General features: G+C 49.2%; 1 protein-coding gene across 8 annotated transcripts in view; it reads right to left on the bottom strand.

The window, feature by feature from the left end:
- LOC140430308 (Fanconi anemia core complex-associated protein 24-like) overlaps positions 1–26875 on the bottom strand; it is a 400826-nt gene that overhangs the window by 62096 nt on the left and 311855 nt on the right. For all 8 annotated transcript variants that reach the window (XM_072517750.1, XM_072517741.1, XM_072517747.1 and 5 more), the window contains 4 exons: positions 21507–21577; positions 15515–15680; positions 11364–11401; positions 5949–6024 (listed from right to left, as the gene is read on the bottom strand). In XM_072517750.1, the coding sequence (XP_072373851.1) occupies positions 5949–6024; positions 11364–11401; positions 15515–15680; positions 21507–21577 (351 nt within the window). The remainder of the gene's footprint in view (positions 1–5948; positions 6025–11363; positions 11402–15514; positions 15681–21506; positions 21578–26875) is intronic.

The following is a 26875-nucleotide window of genomic DNA, read 5'->3' as shown; positions in this document are numbered from 1 at the left end:
TCGACAAACCGCCCCTCCAGAAAAAAGGCCCTCTCCCCCCAGCCCCTTCCACCCCCACAAAAGTGGGAGCCAACTTTGCCGGTTTGGATAAATGGTTCCTGCAAATAAGGGCCACGTTGACTCTGAGCCAGTCTGGAATGCTGATGGTGCTGCCTCCGCACTGTTTAAGTGGAAATGACCGCCGGGTTTGAGGAATACTTTGCCGGAGCCAAAGGCAGAGACGCCGTCACCAGCAGCTCCTGTGCACAACCCAGACTCCACCCACACCCAGGTGGACCCCGGGTCTCCATGCCACCCCAACACCTTCTCCGCGTTGGCACCCAGAAATAAAACATCAAATTGGGCAGAGCAAGCCCCACCCCACGTCCCCCCAACTGTCTATTCCTCTTTAGGATCCCCCTCCGAATCCACAGGGATCCCCTGACCATATGAAACCCAATGTAAGTCATTCAATCCCCCGGAAGAAAGACTTAGGTCGGAATACCGGGAGACACTGAGATGAAAACAATTATCTGGGCAAGATGTTGACCTTGATGGATTGAACTCGGCCCTGCCAAGGACGATGGGGGGCTGTGACACCCTTGCCGGTCTGCGGGGCGATCCCTCCCTATGAGGGTGCAGCAGTCCCTCAGTACTGACCCTCTAACAGTGCAGCACTCCCTCAGTACTGACCCTCTGACAGTGCGGCACTCCCTCAGTACTGACCCTCTGACAGTGCAGCTCTCCCTCAGTACTGACCCTCTGACAGTGCGGCACTCCCTCAGTACTGACCCTCTGACAGTGCAGCTCTCCCTCAGTACTGACCCTCTGACAGTGCGGCACTCCCTCAGTACTGACCCTCTAACAGTGCAGCTCTCCCTCAGTACTGACCCTCTGACAGTGCGGCACTCCCTCAGTACTGACCCTCTGACAGTGCAGCACTCCCTCAGTCCTGACCGTCTGGCAGTGCGGCACTCCCTCAGTACTGACCCCCTGACAGTGCAGCACTCCCTCAGTACTGACCCTCTGACAGTGCAGCACTCCCTCAGTACTGACCCTCTGACACTGCAGCAGTCCCTCAGTACTGACCGTCTGACAGTGCGGCACTCCCTCAGTACTGACCCTCAGACAGTGCGGCACTCCCTCAGTACTGACCGTCTGACAGTGCGGCACTCCCTCAGTACTGACCCTCTGACAGTGCGGCACTCCCTCAGTACTGACCCTCTGACAGTGCAGCACTCCCTCAGTACTGACCCTCTGACAGTGCGGCACTCCCTCAGTACTGACCCTCTGACAGTGCGGCACTCCCTCAGTACTGACCCTCAGACAGTGCGGCACTCCCTCAGTACTGACCGTCTGACAGTGCGGCACTCCCTCAGTACTGACCCCCTGACAGTGCAGCGCTCCCTCAGTACTGACCCTCTGACAGTGCAGCACTCCCTCAGTACTGACCCTCTGACAGTGCAGCACTCCCTCAGTACTGACCCTCTGACACTGCAGCAGTCCCTCAGTACTGACCGTCTGACAGTGCAGCACTCCCTCAGTACTGACCCTCAGACAGTGCGGCACTCCCTCAGTACTGACCGTCTGACAGTGCGGCACTCCCTCAGTACTGACCCTCTGACAGTGCAGCACTCCCTCAGTACTGATCCTCTGACAGTGCGGCACTCCCTCAGTACTGACCCTCTGACAGTGCGGCACTCCCTCAGTACTGACCCTCTGACAGTGCAGCACTCCCTCAGTACTGACCCTCTGACAGTGCGGCACTCCCTCAGTACTGACCCTCTGACAGTGCAGCACTCCCTCAGTACTGACACTCTGACAGTGCAGCACTCCCTCAGTACTGACCCTCTGACAGTGCAGCACTCCCTCAGTACTGACCCTCTGACAGTGCGGCACTCCCTCAGTACTGACCCTCCGACAGTGCAGCACTCCCTCAGTACTGACCCTCTCACAGTGCAGCACTCCCTCAGTACTGACCCTCTGACAGTGCAGCACTCCCTCAGTACTGACCCTCTGACAGTGCAGCACTCCCTCAGTACTGACCCTCTGACAGTGCAGCACTCCCTCAGTACCGACCCTCTGACAGTGCGGCACTCCCTCAGTACTGACCCTCCGACAGTGCAGCACTCCCTCAGTACTGACCCTCCGACAGTGCAGCACTCCCTCAGTACTGACCCTCTGACAGTGCAGCACTCCCTCAGTACTGACCCTCCGACAGTGCGGCGCTCCCTCAGTACTGGTCCTCTGACAGTGCAGCACTCCCTCAGTACTGACTCTCTGACAGTGCAGCACTCCCTCAGTACTGACCCTCTGACAGTGCGGCGCTCCCTCAGTACTGACCCTCTGACAGTGCGGCACTCCCTCAGTACTGACCCTCTGACAGTGCAGCACTCCCTCAGTACTGACCCTCTCACAGTGCAGCACTCCCTCAGTACTGACCCTCTCACAGTGCAGCACTCCCTCAGTACTGACCCTCTGACAGTGCAGCACTCCCTCAGTACTGACCCTCTCACAGTGCAGCACTCCCTCAGTACTGACCCTCTCACAGTGCAGCACTCCCTCAGTACTGACCCTCTGACAGTGCGGCACTCCCTCAGTACTGACCCTCTGACAGTGCAGCACTCCCTCAGTACTGACCCTCTGACAGTGCGGCACTCCCTCAGTACTGACCCTCTGACAGTGCAGCACTCCCTCAGTACTGACCCTCTGACAGTGCAGCACTCCCTCAGTACTGACCCTCTGACAGTGCGGCACTCCCTCAGTACTGACCCTCTGACAGTGCGGCACTCCCTCAGTACTGACCCTCTGACAGTGCAGCACTCCCTCAGTACTGACCCTCTGACAGTGCGGCACTCCCTCAGTACTGACCCTCTGACAGTGCGGCACTCCCTCAGTACTGACCCTCTGACAGTGCAATTGTGGATTTTATGCTCAAGGTACTCGAATGGAACTTGAGTTCAAAGAACAAAGAACAAAGAAATGTACAGCACAGGAACAGGCCCTTCGGCCCTCCAAGCCCGCGCCGACCATACTGCCCGACTAAACTACAATCTTCTACACTTCCTGGGTCCGTATCCTTCTATTCCCATCCTATTCATATATTTGTCAAGATGCCCCTTAAATGTCCCTATCGTCCCTGCTTCCACTACCTCCTCCGGTAGCGAGTTCCAGGCACCCACTACCCTCTGCGTAAAAAACTTGCCTCGTACATCTACTCTAAACCTTGCCCCTCTCACCTTAAACCTATGCCCCCTAGTAATTGACCCCTCTACCCTGGGGAAAAGCCTCTGACTATCCACTCTGTCTATGCCCCTCATAATTTTGTAGACCTCTATCAGGTCGCCCCTCAACCTCCTTCGTTCCAGAGAGAACAAACCGAGTTTATTCAATCGCTCCTCATAGCTTATGCCCTCCATACCAGGCAACATTCTGGTAAATCTCTTCTGCACCCTCTCTAAAGCCTCCACATCCTTCTGGTAGTGTGGCGACCAGAATTGAACACTATACTCCAAGTGTGGCCTAACTAAGGTTCTATACAGCTGCAACATGACTTGCCAATTCTTATACTCAATGCCCCGTCCAATGAAGGCAAGCATGCCGTATGCCTTCTTGACTACCTTCTCCACCTGTGTTGCCCCTTTCAATGACCTGTGGACCTGTACTCCTAGATCTCTTTGACTTTCAATACTCTTGAGGGTTCTACCATTCACTGTATATTCCCTACCTGCATTAGCCCTTCCAAAATGCATTACCTCACATTTGTCCGGATTAAACTCCATCTGCCATCTCTCCGCCCAAGTCTCCAGACAGTCTAAATCCTGCTGTATCCTCAGACAGTCCTCATCGCTATCCGCAATTCCACCAACCTTTGTGTCGTCTGCAAACTTACTAATCAGACCAGTTACATTTTCCTCCAAATCATTTATATATACTACAAACAGCAAAGGTCCCAGCACTGATCCCTGTGGAACACCACTGGTCACAGCCCTCCAATTAGAAAAGCATCCCTCCATTGCTACCCTCTGCCTTCTATGGCCTAGCCAGTTCTGAATCCACCTTGCCAGCTCACCCCTGATCCCGTGTGACTTCACCTTTTGTACTAGTCTACCATGAGGGACCTTGTCAAAGGCCTTACTGAAGTCCATGTAGACAACATCCACTGCCCTACCTGCATCAATCATCTTAGTGACCTCCTCGAAAAACTCTATCAAGTTAGTGAGACACGACCTCCCCTTCACAAAACCGTGCTGCCTCTCACTAATACGTCCATTTGCTTCCAAATGGGAGTAGATCCTGTCTCGAAGAATTCTCTCCAGTAATTTCCCTACCACTGAAGTAAGGCTCACCGGCCTGTAGTTCCCGGGATTATCCTTGCTACCCTTCTTAAACAGAGGAACAACATTGGCTATTCTCCAGTCCTCCGGGACATCCCCTGAAGACAGCGAGGATCCAAAGATTTCTGTCAAGGCCTCAGCAATTTCCTCTCCAGCCTCCTTCAGTATTCTGGGGTAGATCCCATCAGGCCCTGGGGACTTATCTACCTTAATATTTTTTAAGACACCCAACACCTCGTCTTTTTGGATCACAATGTGACCCAGGCTATCTACACCCCCTTCTCCAGACTCAACATCTACCAATTCCTTCTCTTTGGTGAATACTGATGCAAAGTATTCATTTAGTACCTCGCCCATTTCCTCTGGCTCCACACATAGATTCCCTTGCCTATCTTTCAGTGGGCCAACCCTTTCCCTGGCTACCCTCTTGCTTTTTATGTAAGTGTAAAAAGCCTTGGGATTTTCCTTAACCCTATTTGCCAATGACTTTTCATGACCCCTTCTAGCCCTCCTGACTCCTTGCTTAAGTTCCTTCCTACTTTCCTTATATGCCACACAGGCTTCGTCTGTTCCCAGCCTTTTAGCCCTGACAAATGCCTCCTTTTTCTTTTTGACGAGGCCTACAATATCACTCGTCATCCAAGGTTCCCGAAAATTGCCGTATTTATCTTTCTTCCTCACAGGAACATGCCTGTCCTGTATTCCCTTCAACTGACACTTGAAAGCCTCCCACATGTCAGATGTTGATTTGCCCTCAAACATCCGCCCCCAATCTATGTTCTTCAGTTCCCGCCTAATATTGTCATAATTAGCCTTCCCCCAATTTAGCACATTCATCCTCGGACCACTCTTATCCTTGTCCACCAGTACTTTAAAACTTACTGAATTGTGGTCACTGTTACCGAAATGCTCCCCTACTGAAACATCTACCACCTGGCCGGGCTCATTCCCCAATACCAGGTCCAGTACCGCCCCTTCCCTAGTTGGACTGTTTACATATTGTTTTAAGAAGCCCTCCTGGATGCTCCTTACAAACTCTGCCCCGTCTAAGCCCCTGGCACTAAGTGAGTCCCAGTCAATATTGGGGAAGTTGAAGTCTCCCATCACCACAACCCTGTTGTTTTTACTCTTTTCCAAAATCTGTCTACCTATCTGCTCCTCTATCTCCCGCTGGCTGTTGGGAGGCCTGTAGTATACCCCCAACATTGTGACTGCACCCTTCTTATTCCTGATCTCTACCCATATAGCCTCACTGCCCTCTGAGGTGTCCTCTCGCAGTATAGCTGTGATATTCTCCCGAACAAGTAGCGCAACTCCGCCTCCCCTTTTACATCCCCCTCTATCCCGCCTGAAACATCTAAATCCTGGAACGTTTAGCTGCCAATCCTGCCCTTCCCTCAACCAGGTCTCTGTAATGGCAATAACATCATAGTTCCAAGTAGTAATCCAAGCTCTAAGTTCATCTGCCTTACCCGTAATGCTCCTTGCATTAAAACATATGCACTTCAGGCCACCAGACCCGCTGTGTTCGCAGCCCACTGACTCAGAACTGAGTGAATGGAATCTGAGGGAACACCCTCCCGCTCACTTGTTAATTCAGGAATTTAGTGAAATATTGATCAGCAATATTACCAGATTGGCTGCTGCTTCAGGTGTGTGTACAGGTAAATCTTGATCCCTTTCATCTTCTGCAGACATTCCATTCTCACTGGGGGTGTACAAAAAGACACACACATCACTTTCTGCTTTACTTTACATTCAAAATGCAGGTTAATAACATAAGAAGTAGGAGTTGGCCATTCAGCCCCTCTGCTCTACTCCACCATTCAGTAAGAAAGTGGCTCCCCCAGCTGCTGTTTGTCAGCCTGACCCCACAGCCCTGGATTCATTCAGCCCAGGAATGTGTCAATCTGAGATGAATACAGATTCCCTTCAGCACAGGAGGCCATTCGGCCCATCAGTGTGCACCGGCGTTCCGAAAGAGCACCCTACCTACACTCAATCCCCACCCTATCCCCATAACCCCACCTAACCGTTGGACACCAAGGTCAATTTATCTTGGCTTATCCACCTAACCTGCACATCTTTGGACTGTGGGAGGAAACCGGAGCACCCGGAGGAAACCCACGCACACACGGGGAGAATGTGCAGACTCCACACAGTCAACCAAGGCTGGAATTGACATAGAATTTACAGTGCAGAAGGAGACTATTCGGCCCATCGAGTCTGCACCGAATCTCTGAACGAGCACCCTAACCTAGGCCCTCTCCCCATAAAATAGAACATAGAACATTACAGCGCAGTACAGTCCCTTCGGCCCTCGATGTTGCGCTGACCTGTGAAACCACTCTAAAGCCCATCTACACTATTCCCTTATCGTCCATATGTCTATCCAATGACCATTTGAATACCCTTAGTGTTGGCGAGTCCACTACTGTTGCAGGCAGGGCATTCCACGCCCTTACTACTCTCTGAGTAAAGAACCTACCTCTGACATCTGTCTTATATTTATCTCTCCCTCAATTTAAAGCTATGTCCCCTCGTGCTAGACATCACCATCCGAGGAAAAAGGCTCTCACTGTCCACCCTATCCAATCCTCTGATCATCTTGTATGCCTCAATTAAGTCACCTCTTAACCTTCTTCTAACGAAAACAGCCTCAAGTCCCTCAGCCTTTCCTCATAAGATCTTCCCTACATACCAGGCAACATTCTGGTAAATCTCCTCTGCACCCTTTCCAATGCTTCCACATCCTTCCTATAATGCGGCGACCAGAATTGCACGCAATACTCCAAATGCGGCCGCACCAGAGTTTTGTACAGCTGCAACATGACCTCATGGCTCCGAAACTCAATCCCTCTACCAATAAAAGCTAACACACCGTACGCCTTCTTAACAACCCTCTCAACCTGAGTGGCATCTTTCAGGGATCTATGTGCATGGACACCGAGATCTCTCTGCTCATCCACACTGCCAAGAATCTGACCATTAGCCCAGTACTCTGTCTTCCTGTTATTCCTTCCAAAATGAATCACCTCACACTTTTCTGTATTAAACTCCATTTGCCACCTCTCAGCCCAGCGCTGCAGCTTATCTATGCCCCTCTGTAACTTGTAACATCCTTCCGCACTGTCCACAACTCCACCGACTTTAGTGTCATCTGCAAATTTACTCACCCATCCTTCTACGTCCTCCTCCAGGTCATTTATAAAAACAGCAGTGGCCCCAAAACAGATCCTTGTGGTACACCACTAGTAACTGGACTCCAGTCTGAACACTTCCCATCAACCACCACCCTTTGCCTTCTTCCAGCTAGCCAATTTCTGATCCAAACTGCTAAATCTCCCTGAAACCCATGCTTCCATATTCTCTGCAGTAGCCTACCGTGGGGAACCTTATCAAACGCTTTACTGAAATCCATATACACCACATCAACTGCTTTACCCTCATCCACCTGTTTGGTCACCTTCTCAAAGAACTCAATAAGGTTTGTGAGGCACGACCTACCCTTCACAAAACCGTGTTGACTATCTCTAATCAAATTATTCCTTTCCAGATGATTATATATCCTATCTCTTATAAACCTTTCCAAGATTTTGCCCACAACAGAAGTAAGGCTCACTGGTCTATAGTTGCCGGGGTTGTCTCTACTCCCCTTCTTGAACAAGGGGACAACATTTGCTATCCTCCAGTCTTCTGGCACTATTCCTGTTGACAAAGATGACTTAAATATCAATGCCAAAGGCTCAGCAATCTGCTCCCTAGCTTCCCAGAGAATCCTAGGATAAATCCCATCCGGCCCAGGGGACTTATCTATTTTCACACTTTCCAGAATTGTTAACACCTCCTCCTTATGAACCTCAAGCCCTTCTAGTCTAGTAGCCGGTATCTCAGTATTCTCCTCGACAACATTGTCTTTTTCCTGTGTGAATACTGACAAAAAAATATTCATTTAGCACCTCTCCTATCTCCTCGGACTCCAAGCACAACTTCCCACTACTGTCCTTGACTGGCCCTACTCTAACCCTAGTCATTCTTTTATTCCTGACATATCTATAGAAAGCTTTAGGGTTATCCTTGATCCTACCTGCCAAAGACTTCTCATGTCCCCTCCTGGCTCTTCTTAGCTCTCTCTTTAGGTCCTTCCTAGCTAACTTGTAACTCTCGAGTGCCCTTACTGAACCTTCATGTCTCATCTTTACGTAAGCCTCCTTCTTCCTCTTGACAAGTGTTTTGACTGCCTTAGTAAACCACGGTTCCCTTGCTCGACCACTTCCTCCCTGCCTGACAGGTACATACTTATCAAGGACACACAGTAGCTGTTCCTTGAACAAACTCCACATTTCCATTGTTCCCATCCCCTGCAGTTTTCCTCTCCATCTGATGCATCCTAAGTCTTGCCTCATCGCATCATAATTGCCTTTCCCCCAGATATAACTCTTGCCCTGCGGTATATACCTATCCCTTTCCATCACTAAAGTAAACGTAATCGAATTGTGGTCACGATCACCAAAGTGCTCACCTACCTCCAAATCTAACACCTGTCCTGATTCATTACCCAGTACCAAATCCAATATGGCCTCGCCTCTCATTGGCCTATCTACATACTGTGTCAGGAAACCCTCCTGCACACATTGGACAAAAACGGACCCATATAAAGTACTCGAACTATAGCGTTTCCAGTCAATATTTGGAAAGTTAAAGTCCCCCATAACAACTACCCTGTTGCTTTCGCTCCTATCCAGAATCATCTTTGCAATCTTTTCCTCTACATCTCTGGAACTTTTCGGAGGCCTATAGAAAACCCCTAACAGGGTAACCTGACCTCTCCTTTCCTGTTTCTAACTTCAGCCCATACTACCTCAATCGACGAGTCCTCATCAAACGTCCTTTCTACCACCGTAATACTGTCCTTGACTAACAATGCCACCCCTCCCCCTCTTTTACCACCTTCCCTGAGCTTACTGAAATATCTAAACCCCGGCACCTGCAACAACCATTCCTGGCCCTGCTCTATCCATGTCTCCGAAATGGCCACAACATCGAAGTCCCAGGTACCAACCCATGCTGCAAGTTCACCCACCTTATTCCGGATGCTCCTGACATTGAAGAAGACACACTTTAAACCACCTTCCTGCCTGCCGGTACACTCCTGCAACTTCGAAACCTTACTCATGACCTCACTACTCTCAACCTCCTGTATACTGGAGCTACAATTCAGGTTCCCAAGCCCCTGCTGAACTAGTTTAAACCCTCCCGAAGAGCATTAGCAAATTTCCCCCCCAGAATATTGGTACCCCTCTGGTCCAGGTGTAGACCATCCCGTTTGTAGAGGTCCCACCGTCCCCAGAATGAGCCCCAATTATCCAGAAATCTGAAACCCTCCCTCCTGCACCACCCAACTTGCACATCTTTGAACTGTGGGAGTTAACCTGTGCACCCGCAGGAAACCCACGCACACACGGGGAGAAGAGGTCATAAACTAGGAGAGTTAAAAGCAAATTTTGACACTAAGCCATAATATTATGTTTCTTCTTTAATCCAATACCATTGCATTTCAATTGCTGGTCCCCTTTCCTCAGGGTTTTATTTCATTAAGATAATGTGTAATCATTGCAAAATTACAGATTAAAGAATTTGCCTATTTATCATCATACCTCCAAGATAATTTCACAATTAACCTTCGCTAACTCGCCTCACATCTATGTCGCATCTTTTGTTCAGATTTTAAACACTGGGTTTTAGAATTAACCAAACCCTCTCAAACTCAATATACATTTTCAACACTCCCCACTCATCCCCCCCCACTCATCCCCCACCCACCCATCTCCCCCCTCCGCCTATCCCCGCCCCCATCACCCAGCCATCTCCCTCCCCACACACCCATCCCCCCTCTGCACCCCCCTAACCTTCCCCCACACCCACCCAACTCCTCCTCCGCCCCCCCAACCCATCCATCCCCCCCTCCACCCCCCCACCCACCCATCTCCCCCCTCCGCCCCCCCACCCACCCATCTCCCACCCTCCGCCCCCCACCCACCCATCTCCCCTCCACCTATCCCCCGCCCCATCACCCACCCATCTCCCCCCACCCACCCATCTCCCCCCTCCGCCCCCCCACCTACCCATTTCCCCCCTCCGCCTATCCCCGCCCCCATCACCCAGCCATCTCCCTCCCCACCCCCATCCCCTCCTCCGCACCCCCCTCAACCATCCCCCACACCCACCCAACTCCCCCTCTGCCCCCCCAACCCACCAATCCCCCTCTCCGCCCCCCCACCCACCCATCTCCCCCCTCCGCCCCGCCACCCATCCCCCCCACCCACCCATCTCCCCCCTCCACCCACCCACCCACCCATCTCCCCCTCCACCTATCCCCCGCCCCATCACCCACCCATCTCCCCCCACCCACCCATCTCCCCCCTCCACCTCCCCCACCACCCATCTCCCCCTCCGCCTATCCCCGCCCCCATCACCCAGCCATCTCCCTCCCACACACCCATCCCCCCACCTCTGCACCACCCCAACCATCCCCCACACCCACCCAACTCCCCCTCCGCCCCCCCAACCCATCCATCCCCCCCTCCACCCCCCCACCCACCCATCTCCCCCCTCCGCCCCCCACCCACCCATCTCCCCCTCCACCTATCCCCCGCCCCATCACCCACCCATCTCCCCCTCACCCACCCATCTCCCCCCCTCCGCCCCCCACCCACCCATCCCCCCTCCCCCCGCACCCATCTCCCCCCCCCCCCGCAATCTCTTAGGCTCCTTTACTAAAAGGTTATCAATTAACCATGTTTAATTGCACAAGATTAGCTCCAAAATCTACCCTCTCCAATTGTTCCTTGACCTATTATCTGGAAAGTTCGTTTGAATGAAAGTTTCGATTGAATCTGCTTCCATCGCCCTTTCAGACAGGACATTCTATCAAAACGACACAATTTTGATCTTCCCGGTTAAATCCATCAAACTCAGGTCGAGAATCACGGAGCTGAAACCTAGCAGGAAATTACAGTCAGAGACAAGACATTAAAACCCACTTACCACTCTCGGATGTCTCCCCACTCAGGTTTTGCGCATCTCTGGAACACAAGAGGGGCAGTAACTTTAGTGACTTTGCCTCCAAATATTTCCCCCACAGGAGCATTGAATAAACACCCAGTTGTCAGTCACCTTTCCCAGCTCCCAGTCCCAGATATACTGCCCAACACCTCACCCACACACACAGACCACATACAGCAAGACTCCCAGTGACAGCAACCCCTAAACAATAACATCCACAGGACAGAACATGGACACATACTGGAAATATTTCCCAGTTCCACCCACACACAGGATTATCCTGAAGTGGGGACACTGTTAGCCTTTCTCGCACACAGTGAGATTCTGCAAAGAACAGAAACTAACAGGGGAGGTTAGACACCTGCGTCTATGCAGCACTGCTGCCAACAGTCTGGTATGGAAAAATGCTGCTGTACCCGTCTTAGGAGTGTTTGATGGGGACAGTGTAGAGGGAGCTTTACTCTGTATCTAACCCCGTGCTGTACCTGTCCTGGGAGTGTTTGATGGGGACAGTGTAGAGGGAGCTTTACTCTGTATCTCACCCCGTGCTGTACCTGTCCTGGGAGTGTTTGATGGGGACAGTGTAGAGGGAGCTTTACTCTGTATCTAACCCCGTGCTGTACCTGTCCTGGGAGTGTTTGATGGGGACAGTGTAGAGGGAGCTTTACTCTGTATCTAACCCCGTGCTGTACCTGTCCTGGGAGTGTTTGATGGGGACAGTGTAGAGGGAGCTTTACTCTGTATCTAACCCCGTGCTGTACCTGTCCTGGGAGTGTTTGATGGGGACAGTGTAGAGGGAGCTTTACTCTGTATCTAACCCCGTGCTGTACCTGTCCTGGGAGTGTTTGATGGGGACAGTGTAGAGGGAGCTTTACTCTGTATCTAACTCCGTGCTGTACCTGTCCTGGGAGTGTTTGATGGAGACAGTGTAGAGGGAGCTTTACTCTGTATCTAACCCCGTGCTGTTCCTGTCCTGGGAGTGTTTGATGGGGACAGTGTAGAGGGAGCTTTACTCTGTATCTAACCCCGTGCTGTATCTGTCCTGGGAGTGTTTGATGGAGACAGTATAGAGGGAGCTTTACTCTGTATCTAACCCCGTGCTGTACCTGTCCTGGGAGTGTTTGATGGGGACAGTGTAGAGGGAGCTTTACTCTGTATCTAACCCCGTGCTGTACCTGTCCTGGGAGTGTTTGATGGGGACAGTGTAGAGGGAGCTTTACTCTGTATCTAACCCCGTGCTGTACCTGTCCGGGGAGTGTTTGATGGGGACAGTGTAGAGGGAGCTTTACTCTGTATCTAACCCTGTGCTATACCTGTCCTGGGAATTTGAATGGGGACAGTGTGGAGGGAGCTTTACTCTGTATCTAACCCCGTGCTGTACCTGTCCTGGGAGTGTTTGATGGGGACAGTGTAGAGGGAGCTTTACTCTGTATCTAACCCCGTGCTGTACCTGTCCTGGGAGTGTTTGATGGGGACAGTGTAGAGGGAGCTTTACTCTGTATCTAACCCCGTGCTGTACCTGTCCTGGGAGTGTTTGATGGGGACAGTGTAGAGGGAGCTTTACTCTGTATCTAACCCCGTGCTGTACCTGTCCTGGGAGTGTTAGATGGGGACCGTGTAGAGGGAGCTTCACTCTGTATCTAACCCCGTGCTGTACCTGTCCAGGGAGTTTGAATGGGGACAGTGTAGGGGGAGCATTACTCTGTATCTAACCCCGTGCTGTACCTGCCCTGGGAGTGTTTGATGGGGACAGTGTAGAGGGAGCTTTACTCTGTATCTAACCCCGTGCTGTACCTGTCCTGGGAGTGTTTGATGGGGACAGTGTAGAGGGAGCTTTACTCTGTATCTAACCCCGTGCTGTACCTGTCCTGGGAGTGTTTGATGGGGACAGTGTAGAGGGAGCTTTACTCTGTATCTAACCCCGTGCTGTACCTGTCCTGGGAGTGTTTGATGGGGACAGTGTAGAGGGAGCTTTACTCTGTATCTAACCCCGTGCTGTACCTGTCCTGGGAGTGTTTGATGGGGACAGTGTAGAGGGAGCTTTACTCTGTATCTAACCCCGTGCTGTACCTGTCCTGGGAGTGTTTGATGGGGACAGTGTAGAGGGAGCTTTACTCTGTATCTAACCCTGTGCTGTACCTGCCCTGGGAGTGTTTGATGGGGACAGTGTAGAGGGAGCTTTACTCTGTATCAACCCCCGTGCTGTACCTGTCCTGGGAGTGTTTGATGGGGACAGTGTAGAGGGAGCTTTACTCTGTATCTAACCCTGTGCTGTACCTGCCCTGGGAGTGTTTGATGGGGACAGTGTAGAGGGAGCTTTACTCTGTATCTAACCCCGTGCTGTACCTGTCCTGGGAGTTTGAATGGGGACAGTGTAGAGGGAGCTTTACTCTGTATCTAACCCCGTGCTGTACCTGTCCTGGGAGTGTTTGATGGGGACAGTTTAGAGGGAGCTTTACTCTGTATCTAACCCTGTGCTGTACCTGTCCTGGGAGTGTTTGATGGGGACAGTTTAGAGGGAGCTTTACTCTGTATCTAACCCCGTGCTGTACCTGTCCTGGGAGTGTTTGATGGGGACAGTGTAGAGGGAGCTTTACTCTGTATCTAACCCCGTGCTGTACCTGTCCTGGGAGTGTTTGATGGGGACACTGTAGAGGGAGCTTTACTCTGTATCTAACCCCGTGCTGTACCTGTCCTGGGAGTGTTTGATGGGGACAGTGTAGAGGAAGCTTTACTCTGTATCTAACCCCGTGCTGTACCTGTCCTGGGAGTGTTTGATGGGGACAGTGTAGAGGGAGCTTTACTCTGTATCTAACCCCGTGCTGTACCTGTCCTGGGAGTGTTTGATGGGGACAGTGTAGAGGGAGCATTACACTGTATCTAACCCCGTGCTGTACCTGTCCTGGGAGTGTTTGATGGGGACAGTGTAGAGGGAGCTTTACTCTGTATCTAACCCCGTGCTGTACCTGTCCCGGGAGTGTTTGATGGGTGCAGTGTAGAGGGAGCTTTACTCTGTATCTAACCCCGTGCTGTACCTGTCCTGGGAGTGTTTGATGGGGATAGTGTAGAGGGAGCTTTACTCTGTATCTAACCCCGTGCTGTACCTGTCCTGGGAGTGTTTGATGGGGACAGTGTAGAGGGAGCTTTACTCTGTATCTCACCCCGTGCTGTACCTGTCCCGGGAGTGTTTGATGGGTGCAGTGTAGAGGGAGCTTTACTCTGTATCTAACCCCGTGCTGTACCTGTCCCGGGAGTGTTTGATGGGTGCAGTGTAGAGGGAGCTTTACTCTGTATCTAACCCCGTGCTGTACCTGTCCTGGGAGTGTTTGATGGGGATAGTGTAGAGGGAGCTTTACTCTGTATCTAACCCCGTGCTGTACCTGTCCTGGGAGTGTTTGATGGGGACAGTGTAGAGGGAGCTTTACTCTGTATCTAACCCCGTGCTGTACCTGTCCTGGGAGTGTTTGATGGGGACAGTGTAGAGGCGGCTTTACTCTGTATCTAACCCCGTGCTGTACCTGTCCTGGGAGTGTTTGATGGGGACAGTGTAGAGGGAGCTTTACTCTGTATCTAACCCCGTGCTGTACCTGTCCTGGGAGTGCTTGATGGGGACAGTGTAGAGGGAGCTTTACTCTGTATCTAACCCCGTGCTGTACCTGTCCTGTGAGTGTTTGATGGGGACAGTGTAGAGGGAGCTTTACTCTGTATCTAACCCCGTGCTGTACCTGTCCTGGGAGTGTTTGATGGGGACAGTGTAGAGGGAGCTTTACTCTGTATCTAACCCCGTGCTGTACCTGTCCTGGGAGTGTTTGATGGGGACAGTGTAGAGGGAGCTTTACTCTGTATCTACAGCACAGAGTTATGCTGTAGTTCTGCAATCAAACCCAGGCCGGTTGAGTTGAGGGTGTGCCACTAACTGCGCACAGCTGATGTACAGACTGTAAGATTTAAGACAGCAGACGAGGGAGAATATCCTGACTGACAAAACACAAATGTTACCATGGCAATACCAATTGCAATCCAGCTACACAAAGCAACAGCAGGCTGCACTCACACTGCACAGGCTCTCAACACAATCTGAGCCACACTTCGGGAAATGGTTCCTCAACACGTCCAAAATGAAAAATACTCACTCATTTTTCACCTTGAATTTTCTTTCCAAGCCGCCAAAAAAACCCTTCATAGTCTCCGTGTTTTTTAGCAGGTGTTCCTTTTTCTGTGTTAGCCAGCGGTTCCCTGTTCTCACGCTGGAGTCAGTCGATTTCAACCTCAGATCAAACACATTTGGACAGGGTTTTCCTGGAGAATATAAAGACAGGTTGCTTTCCACACACAGCAGCTCACTGTGATCTTTCTAAATCTCCCGTGCCCGGCCCTCCTGCTTTAACTCAAACTGCCGCAGTCTGCCATTAAATTGCACTTTCTCCAGACGAAGATCACAGCAGGATTGGTGAGCGACATAGGAAAATGTAACCGTGCTGCAGCAGGGGTTAGGGACATTGTTGGGTCTGTGCAAAGGCAGCTGTACCTGTCCTGGGAGTGTTTGATGGGGACAGTGTAGAGGGAGCTTTACTCTGTATCTAACCCCATGCTGTACCTGTCCCGGGAGTGTTTGATGGGGACAGTGTAGAGGGAGCTTTACTCTGTATCTAACCCCGTGCTGTACCTGTCCTGGGAGTGTTTGATGGGGACAGTGTAGAGGGAGCTTTACTCTGTATCTAACCCCGTGCTGTACCTGTCCTGGGAGTGATTGATGGGGACAGTGTAGAGGGAGCTTTACTCTGTATCTAACCCCGTGCTGTACCTGTCCTGGGAGTGTTTGATGGGGACAGTGTAGAGGGAGCTTTACTCTGTATCTAACCCCGTGCTGTACCTGTCCTGGGAGTGTTTGATGGGGACAGTGTAGAGGGAGCTTTACTCTGTATCTAATCCCGTGCTGTACCTGTCCTGGGAGTGTTTGATGAGGACAGTGTAGAGGGAGCTTTACTCTGTATCTAACCCCGTGCTGTACCTGTCCTGGGAGTGTTTGATGGGGACAGTGTAGAGGGAGCTTTACTCTGCCTCTAACCCCGTGCTGTACCTATTGTGGGAGTGTTTGATGGGGACAGTGTAGAGGGAGCTTTACTCTGTATCTAACCCCGTGCTGTACCTGTCCTGGGAGTGTTGATGGGGACAGTGTAGAGGGAGCTTTACTCTGTATCTAACCCCGTGCTGTACCTGTCCCGGGAGTGTTTGGCGGGAGCACTGTAGAGGGAGTTTCACTCAGTTCCAATATCCTGTCTATAATGGGTACCCTGGGCATGCACTCAAATCACAATAAGTCAGCAGAGAATAAACAGTCGACATTGAGCTAGAAGCAAACTCCCTTCTCTGTTTTCTGCCGATGAACTGGTAGGATGCAGATAATTGTTAAATGTCATGGGTCTTGAATCCCGGCCCTGGGTCCCTGTCCGTGTGGAGTTTGCACATTCGCCCCATGTCATGAGAATGACTAGAGCGAGGGTAGGTCCGATCAAGGACAGTAGCGGGAGATTGTGTATTGAGTCTGAAGAGATAGGAGAGGTCTTGAACGAGTACTTTTCTTCTGTATTTACAAATGAGAGGGGCGATATTGTTGGAGAGGACAGTGTGAAACAGATTGGTAAGCTCGAGGAAATACTTGTTAGGAAGGAAGATGTGTTGGGCATTTTGAAACACTTGAGGATAGACAAGTCCCCCGGGCCTGACGGGATATATCCAAGGATTCTATGGGAAGCAAGAGATGAAATTGCAGAGCCGTTGGCAATTATCTTTTCGTCCTCACTGTCAACAGGGGTGGTACCAGGGGATTGGAGAGTGGCGAATGTCGTGCCCCTGTTCAAAAAAGGAACTAGGGATAACCCTGGGAATTACAGGCCAGTTAGTCTTACTTCGGTGGTAGGCAAAGTAATGGAAAGGGTACTGAAGGATAGGATTTCTGAGCATCTGGAAAGACACTGCTTGATTAGGGATAGTCAGCACGGATTTGTGAGGGGTAGGTCTTGCCTTACAAATCTTATTGAATTCTTTGAGGAGGTGACCAAGCATGTGGATGAAGGTAAAGCAGTGGATGTAGTGTACATGGATTTTAGTAAGGCATTTGATAAAGTTCCCCATGGTAGGCTTCTGCACAAAGTAAGGAGGCATGGGATAATGGGAAATTTGGCCAGTTGGATAGCGAACTGGCTAACCGATAGAAGTCAGAGAGTGGTGGTGGATGGCAAATATTCAGCCTGGATCCCAGTTACCAGTGGTGTACCGCAGGGATCAGTTCTGGGTCCTCTGCTGTTTGTGATTTTCATTAATGACTTGGATGAGGGAGTTGAAGGGTGGGTCAGTAAATTTGCAGACGATACGAAGATTGGTGGAGTTGTGGATAGTAAGGAGGGCTGTTGTGGGCTGCAAAGAGACATAGATAGGATGCAGAGCTGGGCTGAGAAGTGGCAGATGGAGTTTAACCCTGAAAAGTGTGAGGTTGTCCATTTTGGAAGGACAAGTATGAATGCGGAATACAGGGTTAACGGTAGAGTTCTTGACATTGTGGAGGAGCAGAGAGACCTTGGGGTCTATGTTCATACATCTTTGAAAGTTGCCACTCAAGTGGATAGAGCTGTGAAGAAGGCCTATGGTGTGCTCGCGTTCATTAACAGAGGGATTGAATTTAAGAGCCGTGAGGTGATGATGCAGCTGTACAAAACTTTGGTAAGGCCACATTTGGAGTACTGTGTACAGTTCTGGTCGCCTCATTTTAGGAAGGATGTGGAAGCTCTGGAAAAGGTGCAAAGAAGATTTACCAGGATGTTGCCTGGAATGGAGAGTAGGTCTTACGAAGAAAGGTTGAGGGTGCTAGGCCTTTTCTCATTAGAGCGGAGAAGGATGAGGGGCGACTTGATAGAGGTTTATAAGATGATCAGGGGAATAGATAGAGTAGACAGTCAGAGACTTTTTCCCCAGGTGGAACACACCATTACAAGGGGACATAAATTTAAGGTGAAAGGTGGACGATATAGGAGGGATATCAGAGGTAGGTTCTTTACCCAGAGAGTAGTGGGGGCATGGAATGCACTGCCTGTGGAAGTAGTTGAGTCGGAAACATTAGGGACCTTCAAGCAGCTGTTGGATAGGTACATGGATTACGGGAAAATGATATAGTGTAGATTTATTTGTTCTTAAGGGCAGCACGGTAGCATTGTGGATAGCACAATTGCTTCACAGATCCATGGTCCCAGGTTCGATTCCGGCTTGGGTCATTGTCTGTGCGGAGTCTGCACGTCCTCCCCGTGTCTGCGTGGGTTTCCTCCGGGTGCTCCGGTTTCCTCCCACAGTCCAAAGATGTGCGGATTAGGTGAATTGGCCAATGATAAATTGCCCTTAATGTCCAAATTGCCCTTGGTGTTGGGTGGAGGTGTTGAGTTTGGGTAGGGTGCTCTTTCCAAGAGCTGGTGCAGACTCAAGGGGCTGAATGGCCTCCTTCTGCACTGTAAATTCAATGATAATATATGATTAATCTAGGACAAAGGTTCGGCACAACATCGTGGGCCGAAGGGCCTGTTCTGTGCTGTATTTTCTATGTTCTATGTTCTATGTTCTGCGTGGGTTTCACCCCCACAACCAAAGATGTGCAGGGTGGGTGGATTGGCCACGCTAAATTGCCCCTTAATTGGAGAAAGAAAAATAATTGGCTAATTAATAAAAAGAAAAAAAAAATGTCCTGGGTCTTAGCATCAGTTCCCCACAGAACTGGGTTCCTCTGCTTTGCAGAACCATCGGCCACGGGGGGATTTTGTTGTGGGTGCACGATGTGGTTGGCCTGGAATTTGTTTGTTTGGGTAAACGGCTTCAACTATTTGGGTTAGGGCACCCAACTTTCAAATAACTTACGGCAAGATCTCGATTAGATATCAGGGACCGGCTCTTTTTCCAGAGATTAGTGGGAGGTGGAACAGGCTGTCAGCATTTGTGGTGAACCCTGTTTATTTGAAAGTGTTCTGACTGGGGCAGGGTCACCTTGTACAGGAGTCAGGGACTGTACAACATTATCAGGCCCAGAGAGAGCTACTTAATGAGCTTGGAGAGGAATGTTCTCTGTTTTCCCTGGCTTGGATTTTGATCAGTTTCGATGGAACTCTGATGCTCTGTCATGTGGGAAGTATCGATAATGCTACCTGGCAGAGCTACCTGTCCAGACTGAGTGGTCCATGCAATCTCCTTCACTCTGACATTGTTGTGATGGTGTCAGGTCAGAGTGTTACCATAACAACAGCAGACAATGTGATTTGTAATTGGTCAGCGCTGAGTGGGAGGTTCAATAACCCAGTCCCCCTCTGGGATGAGGGTTTGGGGAGCGGAAGGTCCTCAAAGAAGGAACCATGTACAGAGGAAGGCAATGAAAGAATCAAGTGTGTAGATCCTAAACCCACCACTAGGGATCTTGGACAGGCCTTACACTGGCAGAGAAATGACAAAGACAGTGGTGGTGGAGGTACTGGTGACATTTTGTGGTAGGCTGAGGGTGTGTGTAAGGGGGGGGAGGTGTTGGATTGAGGGGTGTATGTGTGGAGACTCATGCACTCAAATCACAATAAGTCACAATAATCATTACAATGATACAGAAGAAAATGAGGCCATTCAGTCTGCCATACTTTGCTATTCAATTAGTCCCAACTCCTAGAACTGGATATTTTACCTTCTATTTATCCAGTTCCCTTTTGAAAGTTACCAATGAATCTGCTTCCCTTTCAGGCAGCACAATCCTGTGCAAAATAATTCTCATCTTCCCTCTGTAGAATGGGTGTGTAATGTTACTGACCCCCCTGCCTGCGGAACAACTTCCATTCATTTACTCTTGGTTCGAAATCATGAAAGGTTTTGAACTTTGCGATCAGATTTCCCCTTGAGCGTCTCTGTGCTGACGAGGTCAATCCAGCTTCACCAATCTCTCTCCATAACTGAAACATCTCGATATCATTCTCGTAAATTCATTCTGCACTCAGTCTGAGGCCTTGACATCCTCCCAAAAGTGTTGCCCAAAATTGGACGCAATATTCCAGCTGGGACCTAACCAATGTTTTCTAAAGCACTTGTTGCTTATTTATGTGAGATGTGTCTTTTGTTAAAGCCAAGGATCCCATATATCCATCAGCTTTCTCAATCTATCCTGTAACTTTCAAAGATTTGCGTACAGAAGCGATTATTATTATGATTATTAGATAACGCGTACCGGGTTAATCCATAGTTAATCCATATGGACTATGGATTATTAGATATTCCCGTAACGGCTTCCCTGAACAGGCACCGGAATGTGGCGACTAGGGGCTTTTCACAGTAACTTCATTGAGGCCGACTCGTGACAATAAGCAATTATTATTATTATTAACCACCCCTCCCACGTGTCTGTTTCTGCCCTCCCTTTAAATTGGATCCTCTGTTTTATATTTGCCTCTCTTCACTTCTCTGACCAAAATAAACCTTCACACTGCATTCAATTTCATCTGCCATGTGCGTCCAATTGTTTTAAAATGAATTTAGAAAACCCAATTTTGTTTTCCAATTAAGGGGCAATTTAGCGTGGCCAATCCTCCTACCCTGCACATCTTTTTGGGTTGTGGGGATGAGACCCACGCAGACACGGGGAGCATGAGCAAACTCCACACGGACAGTGACCCAGAGCCGGGATTCGAACCCTTGGTGCCATGAGGCAGCTGTGTGTGTCTCCAATTTCACCAAAGCTCTCCTGGAGTCTGTTACTATCCAATTCATTGCTTCATCTGCAAACTTTGAAATGCCTTATATACCTAAGTTTGGGTCATTAAAAATGATGAAAAAGAGCAGTATTCTCACTCCAGGGGAACAAAACTGTACTGTCTGCTTTCCCCCCGTCTGAAAAGCAACGGGGCACAAAACAATCCACCCAGTGTAGAAATTAAACAGCAAGTTTCACAAACTGAGAGTGCAGCTTGTCAACAAGCCCTCCCAAACTGTCCTGTTACCCCTGCCACAAACCCAGTGTCCTGCCTGACAAAAAGCCACCTTCCTAAAATCTTGCCTGGTGTTGATATCAATGCAGCAATCCAGCAGTAAGAATGGGTTTTTGCCGTTTTCACTCACCCACATGATAGAAGGTGAAGCACATGGTCATTAGATTCTTGGCAGGAGCAAAGTCATCCATTTGGTAGCACCTGTAACGACAGGAGCAGTCAGAACCTGTACCACATCCACATCACTTATAAAACATTCATAAATCCTACATGAACATATTAAATACTTGCATTGTCATAGAAGGAAAAGAACGAGAACAGACACCAGAATTTGCCGTGTTTGGTAATAGGAGGCAGTCGTTAACCAGACAACTGAATAAACAAGAAGTGACTTTTGTTTTCTAAGGACATGGATCTTACGGAAAGCGGAGACCAACGTGATCAATAGCTTTGAAATGTGGGTTTGGGAGAGAATGGGAAAGCCCAGTTGGATGCTAAAAATCAATGATAAAGTGCTGTGGAGAGAGAACAAGGAAATATATTCGCTGAATGTAATTGGGAAAACGCAGAAAGACTGGAAGGGACACATCGGGAAAGGACTAGTAAGAGACATACTGGAGAGAAGACTTCAAGGGGAAAACAAACAGGTGAGGAAGAGACTATGGATAGAGAGACATGGGAAGATGACTATGGATAGAGAGACATGGGAAGATCACTATGGATAGAGAGACATGGGAAGATGACAATGGATAGAGAAACATGGGAAGATGACTACGGATAGAGAGAGACATGGGAAGATGACTATGGACAGAGAGACATGGGAAGATGACTATGGATAGAGAGACATGGGAAGATGACAATGGATAGAGAAACATGGGAAGATGACTACGGATAGAGAGAGACATGGGAAGATGACTATGGACAGAGAGACATGGGAAGGTGACAACGGATAGAGAGTCATGGGACGATGACTACGGATAGAGAGAGACATGGGAAGATGACTATGGACAGAGAGACATGGGAAGATCACTATGGATAGAGAGACATGGGAAGATGACAATGGATAGAGAAACATGGGAAGATGACTACGGATAGAGAGAGACATGGGAAGATGACTATGGACAGAGAGACATGGGAAGGTGACAACGGATAGAGAGTCATGGGACGATGACTACGGATAGAGAGAGACATGGGAAGATGACTATAGGATAGAGAGAATGGGAAGATGACAATTGGATAGAGAGACATGGGAAGATGACTATGGGATAGAGAGACATGGGAAGATGACTATGGGACAGCGAGACATGGGAAGATGACTACTGATAGAGAGAGACATGGGAAGATGACTACGGATAGAGAGACATGGGAAGATGGCTATGGGATAGAGAGACATGGGATGATGATTACGGATAGAGAGACATGGGATGATGATTACGGATAGAGAGACATGGGAAGATGACTATGGGATGAAGAGACATGGGAAGATGACTATGGATAGAGAGACATGGGAAGATGACAATGGATAGAGAGACATGGGAAGATGACTATGGGATGAAGAGACATGGGAAGATGACTACGGGTAGAGAGACATGGGAAGAATACTATGGGATAGAGAGACATGGGAAGATGACTATGGACATAGAGACATGGGAAGATGACTACGGGTAGAGAGACATGGGAAGATGACTTTGGGACAGCGAGACATGGGAAGATGGCTACTGATAGAGAGAGACATGGGAAGATGACTACGGATAGAGAGACATGGGAAGATGACTGCGGATCGAGAGAGACATGGGAAGATGACTATGGGATAGAGAGACATGGGATGATGATTACGGATAGAGAGACATGGGAAGATGACTATGGATAGAGAGACATGGGAAGATGACTCTGGATAGAGAGACATGGGAAGATGATTACGGATAGAGAGACATGGGAAGATGACTATGGATAGAGAGACATGGGAAGATGACTCTGGATAGAGAGACATGGGAAGATGACTATGGACAGAGAGACATGGGAAGATGACAACGGATAGAGAGTCATGGGAAGATGACTATGGGATAGAGAGACATGGGAAGATGACAATGGGATAGAGAGACATGGGAAGATGACTATGGACAGAGAGACATGGGAAGATGACAACGGATAGAGAGTCATGGGAAGATGACTACGGATAGAGAGAGACATGGGAAGATGACTATGGGATAGAGAGACATGGGAAGATGACAACGGATAGAGAGTCATGGGAAGATGACTACTGATAGAGAGAGACATGGGAAGATGACTATGGGATAGAGAGACATGGGAAGATGACTAGGATAGAGAGACATGGGATGATGATTACGGATAGGGAGACATGGGAAGATGACTATAGATAGAGAGACATGGGAAGATGACTCTGGATAGAGAGACATGGGAAGATGACTATGGACAGAGAGACATGGGAAGATGACTAGGGATAGAGAGTCATGGGAAGATGACTACGGATAGAGAGAGACATGGGAAGATGACAATGGACAGAGAGACATGGGAAGATGACAACGGATAGAGAGTCATGGGAAGATGACTACGGATAGAGAGAGACATGGGAAGATGACTATGGGATAGAGAGACATGGGAAGATGACTATGGGACAGCGAGACATGGGAAGATGACTACTGATAGAGAGAGACATGGGAAGATGACTATGGGATAGAGAGACATGGGAAGATGACTACGGATAGAGAGACATGGGAAGATGGCTATGGGATAGAGAGACATGGGATGATGATTACGGATAGAGAGACATGGGAAGATGACTATGGGATGAAGAGACATGGGAAGATGACTATGGGATGAAGAGACATGGGAAGATGACTACGGGTAGAGAGACATGGGAAGAATACTATGGGATAGAGAGACATGGGAAGATGACTATGGACAGAGAGACATGGGAAGATGACTACGGGTAGAGAGACATGGGAAGATGACTTTGGGACAGCGAGACATGGGAAGATGGCTACTGATAGAGAGAGACATGGGAAGATGACTACGGATAGAGAGACATGGGAAGATGACTATGGGATAGAGAGACATGGGATGATGATTACGGATAGAGAGACATGGGAAGATGACTATGGACAGAGAGACATGGGAAGATGACTACGGGTAGAGAGACATGGGAAGATGACTTTGGGACAGCGAGACATGGGAAGATGGCTACTGATAGAGAGAGACATGGGAAGATGACTATGGATAGAGAGACATGGGAAGATGACAATGGACAGAGAGACATGGGAAGATGACTCTGGATAGAGAGACATGGGAAGATGACTATGGACAGAGAGACATGGGAAGATGACAACGGATAGAGAGTCATGGGAAGATGACTACGGATAGAGAGAGACATGGGAAGATGACTATGGGATAGAGAGACATGGGAAGGTGACAATGGGATAGAGAGACATGGGAAGATGACTATGGATAGAGAGACATGGGAAGATGACTCTGGATAGAGAGACATGGGAAGATTATTACGGATAGAGAGACATGGGAAGATGACTATGGATAGAGAGACATGGGAAGATGACTCTGGATAGAGAGACATGGGAAGATGACTATGGACAGAGAGACATGGGAAGATGACAACGGATAGAGAGTCATGGGAAGATGACTACGGATAGAGAGAGACATGGGAAGATGACTATGGGATAGAGAGACATGGGAAGATGACAATGGGATAGAGAGACATGGGAAGATGACTATGGACAGAGAGACATGGGAAGATGACAACGGATAGAGAGTCATGGGAAGATGACTACGGATAGAGAGAGACATGGGAAGATGACTATGGGATAGAGAGACATGGGAAGATGACAATGGGATAGAGAGACATGGGAAGATGACTATGGGACAGCGAGACATGGGAAGATGACTACTGATAGAGAGAGACATGGGAAGATGACTAGGATAGAGAGACATGGGAAGATGACTATGGATAGAGAGACATGGGAAGATGACTCTGGATAGAGAGACATGGGAAGATGACTATGGACAGAGAGACATGGGAAGATGACAACGGATAGAGAGTCATGGGAAGATGACTGCGGATAGAGAGAGACATGGGAAGATGACAACGGATAGGGAGTCATGGGAAGATGACTACGGATAGAGAGAGACATGGGAAGATGACTATGGGATAGAGAGACATGGGAAGATGACAATGGGATAGAGAGACATGGGAAGATGACTATGGACAGAGAGACATGGGAAGATGACAACGGATAGAGAGACATGGGAAGATGACTATGGGATGAAGAGACATGGGAAGATGACTATGGGATGAAGAGACATGGGAAGATGACTACGGGTAGAGAGAGACATGGGAAGATGACTATGGGATAGAGAGACATGGGAAGATGACTACGGATAGAGAGACATGGGAAGATGGCTATGGGATAGAGAGACATGGGATGATGATTACGGATAGAGAGACATGGGAAGATGACTATGGGATGAAGAGACATGGGAAGATGACTATGGGATGAAGAGACATGGGAAGATGACTACGGGTAGAGAGACATGGGAAGAATACTATGGGATAGAGAGACATGGGAAGATGACTATGGACAGAGAGACATGGGAAGATGACTACGGGTAGAGAGACATGGGAAGATGACTTTGGGACAGCGAGACATGGGAAGATGGCTACTGATAGAGAGAGACATGGGAAGATGACTACGGATAGAGAGACATGGGAAGATGACTATGGGATAGAGAGACATGGGATGATGATTACGGATAGAGAGACATGGGAAGATGACTATGGACAGAGAGACATGGGAAGATGACTACGGGTAGAGAGACATGGGAAGATGACTTTGGGACAGCGAGACATGGGAAGATGGCTACTGATAGAGAGAGACATGGGAAGATGACTATGGATAGAGAGACATGGGAAGATGACAATGGACAGAGAGACATGGGAAGATGACTCTGGATAGAGAGACATGGGAAGATGACTATGGACAGAGAGACATGGGAAGATGACAACGGATAGAGAGTCATGGGAAGATGACTACGGATAGAGAGAGACATGGGAAGATGACTATGGGATAGAGAGACATGGGAAGGTGACAATGGGATAGAGAGACATGGGAAGATGACTATGGATAGAGAGACATGGGAAGATGACTCTGGATAGAGAGACATGGGAAGATTATTACGGATAGAGAGACATGGGAAGATGACTATGGATAGAGAGACATGGGAAGATGACTCTGGATAGAGAGACATGGGAAGATGACTATGGACAGAGAGACATGGGAAGATGACAACGGATAGAGAGTCATGGGAAGATGACTACGGATAGAGAGAGACATGGGAAGATGACTATGGGATAGAGAGACATGGGAAGATGACAATGGGATAGAGAGACATGGGAAGATGACTATGGACAGAGAGACATGGGAAGATGACAACGGATAGAGAGTCATGGGAAGATGACTACGGATAGAG

The sequence above is a fragment of the Scyliorhinus torazame genome, chromosome 10 (assembly GCF_047496885.1).
Source record: "Scyliorhinus torazame isolate Kashiwa2021f chromosome 10, sScyTor2.1, whole genome shotgun sequence".
In the NCBI taxonomy this organism is placed as follows: Eukaryota; Metazoa; Chordata; class Chondrichthyes; order Carcharhiniformes; family Scyliorhinidae; genus Scyliorhinus; species Scyliorhinus torazame.
The sequence above is the reverse complement of the archived record's forward strand: the minus strand, read 5'-3'. Positions and strand labels throughout refer to the sequence as shown.